The 14,398-nt window shown below is 37.5% G+C and overlaps 1 protein-coding gene across 1 annotated transcript in view; it reads right to left on the minus strand.

Moving 5' to 3' along the window:
* The window catches only part of abcd3a (ATP-binding cassette, sub-family D (ALD), member 3a), a 77,417-nt gene extending 63,019 nt beyond the window's left edge, over positions 1-14,398 (minus strand). Inside the window, exons 1-5 of the mRNA XM_057823896.1 lie at positions 14,027-14,398; positions 13,204-13,240; positions 11,671-11,769; positions 7,164-7,252; positions 2,044-2,113 (exon numbers count right to left, since the gene is read on the minus strand). Of these exons, the coding sequence (XP_057679879.1) occupies positions 2,044-2,113; positions 7,164-7,252; positions 11,671-11,769; positions 13,204-13,240; positions 14,027-14,136 (405 nt within the window). The 5' untranslated portion in view covers positions 14,137-14,398. The remainder of the gene's footprint in view (positions 1-2,043; positions 2,114-7,163; positions 7,253-11,670; positions 11,770-13,203; positions 13,241-14,026) is intronic.

Consider the following 14,398-nt stretch of genomic DNA (forward strand, 5'->3'; position numbering starts at 1 on the left):
TGCGAAATGACAGACTTTCCCGCGCTAGTAAACAAGCGCCATCTTAAAGCAGTAGACTTCGCTAGAAGGCTCTGTTGTAGCGAACCTAATTACTTTTTATCTAAAAAAAAAAAAAAAAATTGGCAAAATCTTGACTTGAATCTATCTTTAAATGATGAAACAGTTTTAAAACTTTCACGTCAAAAGTAGACAGAAGGGAAATTATGGAATAATGGAAGCAATTTTAACAACTTTAACGGTTGATTCACAACATTAAATTAATTGAATGTAGTTTAAAGCTGCCGATACAGAATTGGGACTTGAGTATTTTACATACTGTTGTTAACGGTTAACTGAAATAGTAGTTTGCTTAGCCTGAGAGGATTTTTGAACAATTTTGGAACTAGTGTACAAAAAAATTAAAAGCTGGGGGGGGGGTGCATCAATAATCGATTTATAATTGAATCGGAGCCTCTGAATCGTAATCGTTAGGTGCCCAAAGATTCCCACCTCTAGTTAAAAGCAAAAATAAAACATACATTTAGCATTTATTTTACATGAATATGTTGAAGAATGATGCTGGTCTGTTAGACAATGTGGCGGCAGCCTTACAACAAAGAGCTTTTTACGTTGAAAATTCTTGTGAAAAAACGAAAAATATAATAATTACCTTGAATCCTGGAACAAAGCACTCCTGAGACAGTCCTTTCTGTTTGTATGCGGTACAGCTTTCGTACTTTTTCAACAGAAAGGCAGTTTGGATCGCTGCATGTGTGCGACTGCAAATAACTGAAGCGGATTGTGGGATGGCCCCCTACTTGAAGGGGCGCTAATGGTGAAATCTGATCCGTCAATATCAATATAAAGTCTATGCGTGAACATATGTACAACCCATGTCCTCTTTCCTGCGTCTTCCTTAACTGGAATTATTTCAATTTTTTAGCACCTCACCATTTTAATAATATTAATGATCTATGGATTGTGTGACCCATTACAGTAAACAGTAAATCTTTTTATTAACTATTTACTCTTAGCATTTTTTGTGAAATTAGGGGTTGTTTTTTCAATGAGTATTTATGAACTAAAAAAAAAAACAGCTCAAAATGCTGTTTTTATTAATTATTATTAATTTATTAATGTTTTTACGTCTAAATCGTCAAAAGATCATGCCATTTTTCCCAAAAAAGTGTAATAACCAGTTATAATTTTATAGTTGTTTTTGTTTCAAATGCCAAATATGGGCAATCACACACATCAATTGATTACTGAAACTATAAATCCCAGAAAGGTTTTGACAACTGATCATAAAAATGTAACATCTTGGCTTTAATTTGACATATAGCACATCAAGGTTGAGCAAATGAGAATGGAGTAATTTACATTCCAAAAATGGCAGTTTTTAACAACAGTTCGTAAACAGGAGACATTCTTGTCATTAAACTTGGATAAAAATAAGATGTTACTTTCCATTTTCTATATCTGCGAGGAGTCTGTTCATCCCTGGTTCTTCTTGGAGAGGATCAATGCCATTGTTTATCAACTCCTCTTCCTCCAAAAACACAGCCCCTCTTTCTGGAGACTCCTCATCAGACTCGGCATAAGTTACTGCTTGTACTCGCCTCCTACGGACCGGATGGTCTTTTCCTGGTGTTCCACACCTATTTCTACCCCTGCCTTGTCATCCTGATGCCATATTTCCAATATAATTGTGATCAAAATTGATTATTCCAGGCAGAGAGAGGATATAAAACTTCCCGGTCACTCACGTGAACTTCGAATGGATTTTGCCTCTCGGTTCCACAAAACTCGTTTAGTTACGATGCGACAGTGCTGCCATCTGGTGTTGAATGAAAGAGCTGCTATTCGTCTATTCACTGATCAAAAATGACGTCTTTATGACATGATGTTATGGCCCAGAGAAATCAAGGGGCTGGGGGCTTTCCCATTTGTACAGCGCGGAGTGTATAGGGTTAAAGACACTTTTTTAAAAGAGAGGCACCAGCAAACATGTACAACATTCACGTCAACTGTTTAAACAAAAATATAAAGAGAAAGCACACTTACAAGTGGCATGAATCGGATGAAGCTGAACAAGAAGGTCTTGAAATCTTTTGTTGAGCGGCCAATGATTGCACTGCAAAACCACAGAGACAATGGATAAGTTGGAAATAAGGCTGCAACAACTAATCGATTAAAATCAATTAATAAATTAATTGCCAATGAATTTGATGATTGATTTTTACTGGCAGCTATGAGCACTCCCGTTTGGGTCTTTGTGAGTAATGTGAGGCTGCACGCGCCCGCCAGTGATGAGAGCAAGAGAGAGAGTTCACTGCTAGTCTGCTACACTCGGGTTGGGTTGCTGAATCAATAACTTTAGAAAGTGTCAAGAGTTAAGATTAACTTTTGTGTTATTAGATCCAGTGGGCCTCCGTCAGAGTAAATGATACCAATTGTATTGTTTGTTGATTAGACGTTACTACTTAGCATATAGCACTAACCTAGTTAGAGATTATGCTAATCAGTGTCATTAGTGTCCGTTTGTATTGTGTTTTGGAGAAGCATATTAGCACTTGAGTTATTGTAAGATAGCGAAGTTGGCTCATTTCTTTTTATAAAGAAACCATACACATAAACCCATTCTGATAACAGCTTAATCTTCTTTCAACACAAAATCCTTCAAACTAAATTATTTTTGGTTGGTACACTTTTTTTGTTTACATATGTTTGCTGTGAGTCTGTGACTTACATTATTTACATTTCAAACTTCTATTATATGAAGAATAAAGCACAGCTTTGGTGTCCAAAGAGTTGTTTTGATATTTAATTTTCAACAATAGTTCACACACTTGATAGATCATCACTGATTGAGAGTGCTTCGGTGCTTTTATGATAATGGATGGTGGGAAGAAGGAGAGGAGTCGATTATGGCTTTCCCCACTTTATTGTGGCAACAATAAAATGAATAACAAAATTAAAGCGGGCTGCCGCAACATGCGACCGCTAACTTTCGCTTTCTCCCGTTCTTTCCACTCTCTTCCCGCTACGTTACCGCTCCCCAGTCTGATCGCCTCTTAAAGGACCCGTGCTTAGTTACGGACATTACAGTATGATCAAAATTTGTTGTTCAATGTTAATGACCTGAAGATCCACATTCAAGCGTTCCATCTCTGTTGGCATTATTGTATACTAACTTGAAGAAAACTAGAGGAGGTCAACAAGAGTACCCCCAAACCGTACAAACACAATGCCACACTCCTCTAGTGGCTTGGCGGTGAATTACAGAGCAACGCGTTCCCTTGCCGCAGAACTATCGAATGCTCATTTATGCCGTAGTAGCTTCGCCATCACTGCAACGCAGAAGCATAACTCAGGCTTTCGTGGTACATGCTAAAATGAGTTTTAGGATTGAAACAAGGTAGTTACATGATAGTATCTTATCAAAACCCATGTGTCTTTGATTACGCATATGTTTGATCGTGCATCAAGTTGAGAATCTGACTGGGTCCTGGTAAGCACGGCGCTTGCTCGTTGCGAGTTTTTATCAGCTGACCTGTATTACTTGTTTTATTACATATTACTTGTTTTATTACATAGGTAGCTAACACTGCGTATTTTACAATGCAGAGCTGAACCTGGCTCGTGCTGCATCAGTCCCTGCCTCTAATCCCGGCATTTAAAATATATATATATATATTAGGGCTGTCAAAATTATCGCGTTAACGGGCGTTAATTAATTTTTTTAATCAATCACGTTAAAATATTTGACGCAATTAACGCAGATGCCCCGCTCAGAGAGATTTAAATGACCGTACACAGTGAAACGCTCACGTGTTGTGTTTTATGGAGTTTTGCCACCCTATGCTGGCGCTTAGGTGCGACTGATTTCATAGGCTTCAACATCCATGAGCATTGTGTAAGTAATTATTGACATCAACAATGGCGGACTACAAGTTTATTGTTTGATTGAATATTTAGAAATTTTATTAAAACGAAAACATTAAGAGGGGTTTTAATTAGGGCTGTCAAAATTATCGCGTTAACTGGCGTTAATTAATTTTTTTAATTAATCACGTTAAAATATTTGACGCAATTAACGCAGATGTCCCGCTCAGACAGATTTAAATGACAGTACACTGAAACGCTCACTTGTTGTTATGGAGTTTTGCCGCCCTCTGCTGGCGCTTGGGTGAATGACCATCTCGCATATTGCCTCAAACAGATTACAATGAGGCCGTTTATGGACATTAAGAGTGAAGATAATGCCACCGGCCGCTTGGGGGCAGCGCCGTTCCATATTCATGTTATTTCGTCTCAACGTGGGAGAATTAGTAGTTGAGAGACGTTTATGCTGTATTCACAATGCAATGCAAATTGCTATTTGTGCTCCACACATATTTCGGTAAGTTTTCTTTCTTTTAGTGGCAATTATGTGTCTCTTGTTGTATTTTGGGTAAGATATGTACAGATACTGTAAGTATCGTTTAGTGAAAGCACAACAAAAATAATATTCCTATCTCTCCCCAAAAAAATAATGTTCACAAAAAGAAAAGCACTTCAGTCTACAGTAATGAGGCCCTATTCTGACACACAGTTAAAAAACAATGCAAAATGAACTGGCATTCCATATCAAAATAGCTATGCAAAATACACGTAAAACTTTTCACTTTATTTTTATTATTATTTTTATTCTTATTATCATATTAGCTCTACTTTTGATTGAAAATTTTACAAATTTTATTAAAACGAAAACATAAAGAGGGGTTTTAATATAAAATTACTATAACTTGTAACTATAACATTTATCGTTTAAGAACTACAAGTCTTTCTATATACAGTACTTATGTACAGTATATTGTATGTATATATCCGCCGTGTGTCTTATCTTTCCATTCCAACAATAATTTACAGAAAAATATGGCATATTTTAGAGATGGTTTGGATTGCGATTAATTACGATTAATTAATTTTTAAGCTGTAATTAACTCGATTAAAAATTGTAATCGTTTGACAGCCCTAGTTTTAATATAAAATTTCTCTAACTTGTACTAACGTTTTTCTTTTAAGAACTACAAGTCTTTCTATCTATCCATGGATCTCTTTAACAGAAGGTTAATAATGTTAATGCCATCTTGTTTGATTTATTGTTATAATAAACAAATAGTCCTTATGTACCGTATGTTGAATGTATATATCCATCTTGTGTCTTATCTTTCCATTCCAACAATAATTTACAAAAAAATATGGCATATTTTATAGATGGTTTGAATTGCGATTAATTGCGATTAATTACGATTAATTAATTTTTAAGCTGTAATTAACTCGATAAAAAAATTTTAATTGTTTGACAGCCCTAATATATATATATATATATATATATATATATATATATATATATATATATATATACACACACATACATACAGTACTAGTATACTAGTTAAGCCTGTCACAATGTGCAATAATTCCATTTATCGCACGATAAATAAAAATGAAGGCGGTAATTTTTCCGCTACGATTTATCGCCTCGCGTGCACGTGCGTGCGCGCGTGCGGCAGACGTGCTGTTCATAGTTCGGCTTCCTTGTTACCAACTACGCAAAATGCATCTTTGTTCCAGGTCCAGCAAAAAATAGCGCCGGAGCCAATCGTTCCCATTATATCCTAGTGTTCAATGTATACCGGCCGTGTCAGTGCTCCGGATTGAATGCGGACCATCTCCGGCGTGCCGGTGTTGTTGACGTGTGGGCGCTCCCGTCAGGCATGACATTTCACGCGGGGCGGCTATTTTTCGGCACAACACCGGATATTTACAACGAAATCCGCCAAAACATTGTTACGGACTTGGCTGCTACGAACAACCTCGCTTTGACAACGGAGAGCTGAAAGGGCATGATGAACATTAAGTGGCAAATTAAGAGCGCTGCGCTTCAAACTCGTCCTGTTTATGAAAGTCAACTGTCATATGCTGGTGTTGTGCAGTAATGAGCAGACGTGACTTCTGTGGCGTTTGCTAACTTTTTTAATGCGCGCACTAGATATCATGAAATAGCAAACTAGATGTGCTACGTCCCATGCCATTGGCTACGTGAGCCCAGAGTGATTATGGGACACGTAGTCCATATACTACATCGATTAATTATAAACCGCCATGACTGAATGGAAGTTAAGAAGGCCAAATCAATCCATACCAGTGACTATAGATAATGCTGCAAATATTTTTAATTCAGTACGTGACACAGATGGATTCGGACCACAAATAGGATGTTTTGCTCATGTAGTAAACTTAGCTGCAAAGAGAGCTGTAGCAATCAACAGTGTGCCCCGCCTCACTTTACAAACAGTAAAGATTGTTCTCAGCACTTTTATACAAAATTTCTTTAGATGAGTAAGAAGTAAGCACATAAATATTATGCACTAAAATGCATGTTTATATGATAGCAATTTAATTTTTGCTCGTTAGCAAAAAAAAATAATAATTAAAAAAAAAAACGAAAGAAAGAAAGAAAGAAAAAATACAATTGTTATTTTTTTGGCCCAGAGCATTAAATGTATTGAATCGGATCAAAAATCGTGCCCCCGCCCCCGTATTGAACCGGGACTTAACTGTATCGTTGCATCCCTATGGAACACCATAGCAGAAGCTATGAGGGGAAAAGTTTTCATTTGCCTAAATGCTTAAGTTATTTTTTTCTTGAAAATCACATTTTATTTATTCTGTGTTTCTGTGAGGTATTAATATTGTTGTCTTTTACTTAAGAAGCATGGTCTATTGTTTTTAGTTGTGATTTCTTAAAAAGTATTTTTGAATTTAAGAGTAAATATCCCATTTAAATGGGTGTACTTGATCTATTATTATATACTGTATTCTCACTGTGGTATTGTAAATTGGTTTTTTTAAAAAATTGGGGGGGCGCAATAATATCGCATATCGCAATAATTTATGAGATAAATTATCGCACACTAAAATGTGTTATCGCGACAGGCCTAATACTAGTATATATAAATAAATAAATAAATAAATAAAAAATTAAGATAAGACCATTCTTTATTGATCCCTTATAGGGGAAATTCGGGTATTGCAGCAGCACAAATAAAAAGTCCGAAGTATAAAATCTAATTTAGTATAAAAATATAATATAGGTATTAAATGCACCACCAGTACTGAACTGAAAAAGGTCTTACCTTTCAATCATGGTACCATTCTGAATCATCCATACATCACAGTAGGTCCTCGCCACCAACATCACAGCAATAAGGATTAGGTATCCAGTCTATGGTTAACAAATATAAATAACAAAAGCAAAGTTAATATGGATTATTTTAAAAGCATCACCAGAGGTGGGTAGTAACACATTACATTAATTTAAGAATTCACATTATTTCTACTTTAATAATGTACTTCTAAGAGTAGTTTTACCAAGCCATACTTTTTACGTTTACTTGAGTAGATTTGTGAAGAAGAAACACTACTCTTGCTCCATTACTTTGGGCTACACTAGTCGTTACATTTTTCCTCTTTATTTTACATTTTAGATTGGGGGAGGGCGGGGTGCCAGCGCTGCCAACAGTAGCTCTACCAGTTTCACTAATGAGATGTCGCAACAGTTATCACGACTCTATCATACCAATCAGACTATAACTTGCCAAACTATGATCATGCCGTCCTGTTCAATCACGTGGCGTTTTTAAAGCACTGTAAAAAATGAAGAATATGCATAGAGCGCTGCCATCAACAAGACTCGAAAGCTCGGATTTTAACCTCTCTCTCCCAGTTTTTATTTGGCACCGATTGACCATGGAAAACCAAAGACATTATCCTTTTAATTATCGGAACTATGAAGGAACTCTTCACTCTTCAACTATTCCAATTTGAACTATTTTCTCCCCTAGAGGGCACTCATGCTCTTTGGACGAACGATGCTTCAGTTCTAGAGGTGCAACTATAGACCCTACTCACGTGACGTCACAGCCACGCCCCCGCGCCATGATGTCCGCATACTCGCCATAGAAATGCATTAGCGCTTCGTAAATTCTTCCTATTATTGCACGTTTTACTGCTCGTCAACATTAATACTCAAAATGGTGAAGTCGTGTGTGGCGGTCGGTTGCAAAAACAGAGAAGATAGACGGAGAGACTTGAATTTTTACCGTATTCCGAGAGACACGAAGAGGAGGCCGCGATTGACTGCTGCAATTCGACGAGACAACTGGGCTCCAAACGACTACCACAGATTATGTAGTAGTCATTTTATATCTGGTAAGATGCATTTAATATATATTTAGAGGGTTTCGGGCTGACAACCACAATTAAGATCATTGCTAGGCTAATCGCCGACAACATACACGTATGTATGTAGTTAGTGCTATCGCTAAACCATATAAACATTAAAAGCCCTAGCTCCATTGACAAATGACATGAAATACATTAGACTTGACAGTGGATGTTAGCAAGAACAAAAGATTTTCAATTGAAAATTTCGTAACTCACCTTCCGAGCACAAGATTCCTGCCGAATTTTCGTGTACGAGGACGTGTTTCACCTAACCAGCAACGTAGCATTTATAAGCCTCCAAGCTCTTAAAGTTTTTCAAACTTTCGTGAGAATAGGCTGATTTTGTGTGGGTATCAGATGTCAGGCGAAGCCAGCGGGTCGAAAAACATCGATTTAGGCATCAAATACGGATCTGGCGAATGGATAAACTGAAGCTTTTCCACGTAACGCCTTTTATGCAACGGATCCAATGAGTTTACAGCGTCAGATAACACCGGGGCTTCCATGAATTGCTCTATAACTTGCTCGACTAATAGAAAACAATGAGAATAGGTCTGAAAAAGAGGTACAATATGGCGGCCGGAAACAGCGACACGCCCATTTTGTGACGTAGGTGAGTAGGGTCTATTAATTGATTAATCGACAACTAATCGATTAGCAAAGTAATCAACAACTATTTTGATCACCAATTAATCGTTAATGAACTTCACCTTATCTTGTCTAAATTCTTGAAATTATAACATACAGATAATTTCTCAGTTGTAAATATTACCAGATTTCTTCATTATATTTTTATTGAGTCAAACTAGTACTGTACATGAACAAACATCTGCTTTTACTTTGAAAAGCAACATTTTACATTTTTTCGGACATCTTGCTGTCTAAACTAGCTTCTTAACAAGGCTGCAATAACTAATGGATTAAAATCAATGAATAAATTAGTTGCCAACGAATTTGATGATCAATACAGTTGTAGACTACAGTTAAGATCAAGTGTAGTAGTAGTTTAGTAAGTTAGGAAGCTGTAATAAAATATTTTTGAAAGACAGTCATCCATTTTGTGCCAAAACATGCCATGTGACATGCCAAAAAAAAAACTTCAAGGTAAATTGGGGAGGGAATTGAAAAAGGAGACATTTATCCGATTAATTGTTTAATCAACCGTTCGATTAATCGACTGTGAAAATAATCGTTAGTTGCAGCCCTATTCAGTTCTGTAATGTTTTTCCTCTCGCTGGTTAATGTGCAGTATAATAAATAACAGTTCCTATAGATAACTGTGCTGAGGAGAAAAAAAAAACATTATTTCCAAAAAAATATTAAACATGGTAAGCAGTTACTCACAATGTTACCCATTACGTGATTAATCTTTTAACCAAATACATTTTTTTTTACTTGTACTTGAGTACATTTTTTTGGATTACTACTTTTACTTGAGTAATACAGTATTATTTAGAAGTAACACCACTCTTGAGTAAAAATTTTGGCTACTCTACCCACCTCTGGGCATCATTGAAACATTGTTGGAAAACCATGCAAGCCATCTCCAAAATTTCAGAGTTTTAATCTGGCCCAACATGCGTGCAAAATGTCATAAATATTCTTCATGTTTAAAACCTGTAATAGAGGAACAATTTGCTGTCTAAATCTCAAAACCTTTGCATGTTTATTTCATATTTCACGCGGTATTTTATGTTCCTGAATGAAATGGACCTCTTGGATGTGTGTGGAAGCGATCATTTTATTTATAAAATGTTTTTAATCCTGCACCATGAAAATGACAGACTTCCGGCTCCAGTCTCGGATTGAGGACGAATGTGAATGTGACATCACCTGGGTCAGCATCTCACAATACAGAATTGCTTTATATCATGCAGATGGACTGTGGATTTAGCCAATTGTGCGGATTAATTTGTTTATTTTTCTGATCACGCCAGCCAAATATGCTGCAGGTTTTGGTTGCTGCACCAGGAAGAGGCGTGTGAGCCTTTTTGGATTTCAAATATTTCCCGTTCCCCACGGACACCAAAGCAAGTCTGACAACTGTGGGACGATTGGACTTACGAGGAAGTGAGTAACCACGTGTTTTGTATTACGTCAAATACTGGGATCATAGCACACGTTTTAATCAGGAGGTGGCCTGCATTTTGTGGCTGACAATGCTCCTGGTCCACCAGGAATGCGACCGGCGGCTTGTCGCACACCCTCCTCGCTCCTCTTCACGTGCCTGGTTATAGACCACTATCCTCAGGTTGGGCTCGGACAGCCACGCGTTCCTCCGAGATCGGCCGGTTTGTCCGGCGGTCATTCTAGCTGCTTCCCCCTCAACAAGCAATCCTGCACGCAGCAGAGGAACGACGAGGTGTAACTTGCTCGTCGCATGTTGTCGGGAAGGCAGTCAACCCCGCTGCCGTGTGTGATATGATCCGGGGTAGTTTTGTGTGCTTTTTCGTTTTCGAAAGACTGTTATTTGTCATGACCATACCATTTATTTAGCAATTGGGGGGAAATACATAGACAAAAAGAATATCCTGTAAAAATATCGGAGAGATTGAAACAATTATGACATTTTGCTGCTCGGTGTCGTATTTTCCTCGTTCTGAATCTTCTCTCTCAATGGGCTGAATTCTAAATCAGCTGAAATCGTGACCCTGCCAACGTCATCCTACAGCTGTGGACGCTCGAGCCCGATAATGGCAGGCGTGGCTAAACGGCAGGTTAAAAGACTAATTTCTTATCATCAGCACTTTGCCAAATTGTTGTATATAGTCAAATCTGATTCTAATATGATAATGATTCTGATTCACATAATTCTAATATGATAAAGATTCTGATTCACATAATAATGCTATTTAAGATTTAAAAATTTTATATGCTGTCCCAGGCACTTTAACACAGTAATGGAACAAAAGGTTAAGCATGTCATTTCTTTTTGCCAGTAGGTGGTGCTCTACCTGTGATTAAAATTTGTACTCGCATGGGCTCCCTTCAAATGTGCTAAATTTTAAGATTTGACAAGCTTTTGTTGATAAAGTGAAACATCAGAATATGCTGGCCACTTCAGCTAAATTCATTGTCTTAAACACACATTCTTTTTTTCTTAAAATTGTCTTGAGGCTTTTATGCCCAAATTTCACCACGCTCTAGTAAAGTATTCCACGCAGTGGGTGCTGGATTTCATTCCAACAAAACAAGATGACACATTTTCACCAATCTGGTGTCTTCCAAGTGCAATCAGTTGATTGCAGTCAGATGCTGCTTGTTTTAGCAGAAACTTCATTGGTTAACTGTCTGTGCTCAGTTGGTACAAACAAAAACCAGGACCCTCAGCGGACCGGTTTGGACACCTCTGGGCTAGACACATTTGGGACTTTGCAACGGTTGGTGTTTGGGCCCCAATTAAAAATTAATTCTTACCTCCATGCAAAAGACTTGCGGAACCATGATCCGCAGTATCCGTAGAATTCGAAGGAAAAAGATTTTGTCAACAGCCGCACGGTCTTTTTTGCCATCCTTCTGTATGAAAGACAGGACAAAAAAGAATTGGTCATTGCAAAACCATCAAGTAATTAAGACATATGTCCTTCTATGTACTAGAATATCATGTAATTGTACATCCAGTGTGTGGCAGTGCTCTCATTTTCAGAGTCTACGCAGTACTTTTGCATTAAACAAGAGCACACAGGCAAAGAGCAGGATATATGAAGTCTCGAAAGCTAAGACGGGGAAATATGACAAAGGGTACATAGCATTTGGCTTCACTTTTAATATAGTGGGAGATGAGGAAAGGCCGATATGTTTGCGGTGTTAAAAAATGTTGGAAGCGGACAGCATGAAGCAAAGTCAATTAAGATGACACTTAAAGATATTAAGACCCCAATCACATTGATGAGCCGCTAGAATTTTTTGCTGCGAAAACGTGCCGAATATTGCCAACAATCGTGCCGCTTTGTGAGTGCCACATCAGTAAACCAGCCAGCACTGTTAGCATCATACAAGGCGGCAATACCATGTTTTTCAGTGCAAAAAATAATAATAATAATTTAAAAAATTTAAAAAGAAACATACCATAGCAGAGGAGCTGATACTGCCTGCAGCATTAGACATGGTCTCAGTCATGCTGGACGATACAAGGGCTTCAAAAATAAAAACTGTCCCTCTGTCCAATGACACTCGTTTTTGTTTTGTTCTTTTTTTTTTGGCATGTTGTGCCCCGAGTTAATGTTGCTAATCAATTTGAATTTATTATCATTTATTGATTTTATTTTTCAGACTATTTATCACAATGGGAGTATATCGTACTCCCATGTGATATAGTAAAGCTGTTCAGACCAATAGGACCCTCAGATTCCTATTCTCTGTGTCAAGCAGCTGAACAGGACAGGTTAACAATTAAAGGGAACCACAGACTTGAAGACTCGTAGGCTCTAATAAGCCACAATTGTTCTCTTTTACTAAAATATGTTATTGGAAACATGTATTATAGCCATTGATTTAAAGATTTATGATATTGAGTACATGGTTTGGGGTTCCAAACCAGCTCATCCAGCTCATCAGCAGTGTCTTTAAACCTATCCTAGGCGGCTTGCTGACTTGTTGCCATTTGACAGTTTGTATTCTTAACCCCTTCGTTGCGTGTTGCATCTTTGCCTTGTTTTTTTTTTGTTCGTCTGTCTCTCACCACGGTTTTCCCTTAGGGTTTTTTTTTTTTTTTCTGATCCCAACTACTGTCACGGACCTCTATTTGTCTCCCTTTTCGCGATCACGTTTTTTGTGTGTGTGTGTGTGTGTGTGTGTGTGTGTGTGTGTGTGTGTGTGTGTGTGTGTGTGTGTGTGTGTGTGTGTGTGTGTGTGTGTGTGTGTGTGTGTGTGTTCTATAAACCTTTTTACGCAATCCCGCTGTAAACACAGTAATTGAGAAGCACTGGTTTATACAATCAATCAACTTACCTCCAAGTTAAACACCAAATTTGATCCCCCTTTTAGACTGCAAGAAAGGGAAAAAAATAAATCTAACAGACAAGCATACAAAATCGTATGCTGTTATTTTAACATCGGAGGCATAAAACAAATACAGTATACAATTATTTATCACCATTGTGAGATTTTCACGGCAGATTTGTTGCAATTATCTGGGGAAGCTGATAAAATACGGTAAGATAGTACTTTTTGTACGCAGACTTTCGTAACGTGACATGCAAAGATTAACCAGCCATGATTTGATAATGCTGCATATGACCTTTGGCATAGCTTGACCAGAAAGAACTAATGAATGCTTAACTTTTGCTAGCATGATCAAAGTTGTCTTCAATGAGACTTGCTTTTTAATCGAGAGTACAATTACAATGCCTATATAAGCAATAGCAAATTGAATGCATTTCAGAAAGAGTTCATCCACTTTTACCACAACGTGATAATGGATTTAATTTGGTATTATGTATCATAATCAAGTGTCTCCTATTTCACTAGTCTTCCACTGTGGGAAATTTACATGAAGCTTGTTTTATTTGGATTCCAACGTGATTATGTCATGCTCATAGCTATTATTGTAGTTTATAATTGACATTAATAGACAAGACATTTACAATTCAGGGGTGTGTGATAGCCAATCAGAAACGTAAAATGTAAGACCAACTGTGCTTGATAATAAAATTCGCTCAACAAAAACCAACTACTACTATAGTTTAAAGTTTAGTATACTTGACGTCACCTGTCAAAATGACTAACCAAAAATTGTCAAGTACAATTCCCAAAATATCCGTAATAAACTTACTTGTCAGGCTTTGACCTTCGGCTTAGCTTTTTCAGCAAGTATAACGTCAGTAAAATGCCACCTGCTATTGAGGAGTTCTTCGCTGTGACATATTTACTGAAAGCCGCCATTTTTCCGACACTGTCAGTCGGGTCGATGGGTCGGATAGTCTATGACTGAATCTGAGTAGCACCAGAGACGTTGTAAGGCAAAGGGTTCTTCAAATTTGACGAAAACGAAATCACGACTCGATGCGAGTGGCGAATATTTGTCAACCAAAGACTTTCGATACACTTTGGCGTTTTCTCAATGGCGCAAAAACATGTCTAATCACAATCTCGTGTCGCCCAATATGCTTAGTGCTAGCCCGATTAAAGTTTCATCTTTATTTTT

This window comes from Corythoichthys intestinalis, chromosome 20, assembly GCF_030265065.1.
Source record: "Corythoichthys intestinalis isolate RoL2023-P3 chromosome 20, ASM3026506v1, whole genome shotgun sequence".
NCBI lineage: Eukaryota > Metazoa > Chordata > Actinopteri > Syngnathiformes > Syngnathidae > Corythoichthys > Corythoichthys intestinalis.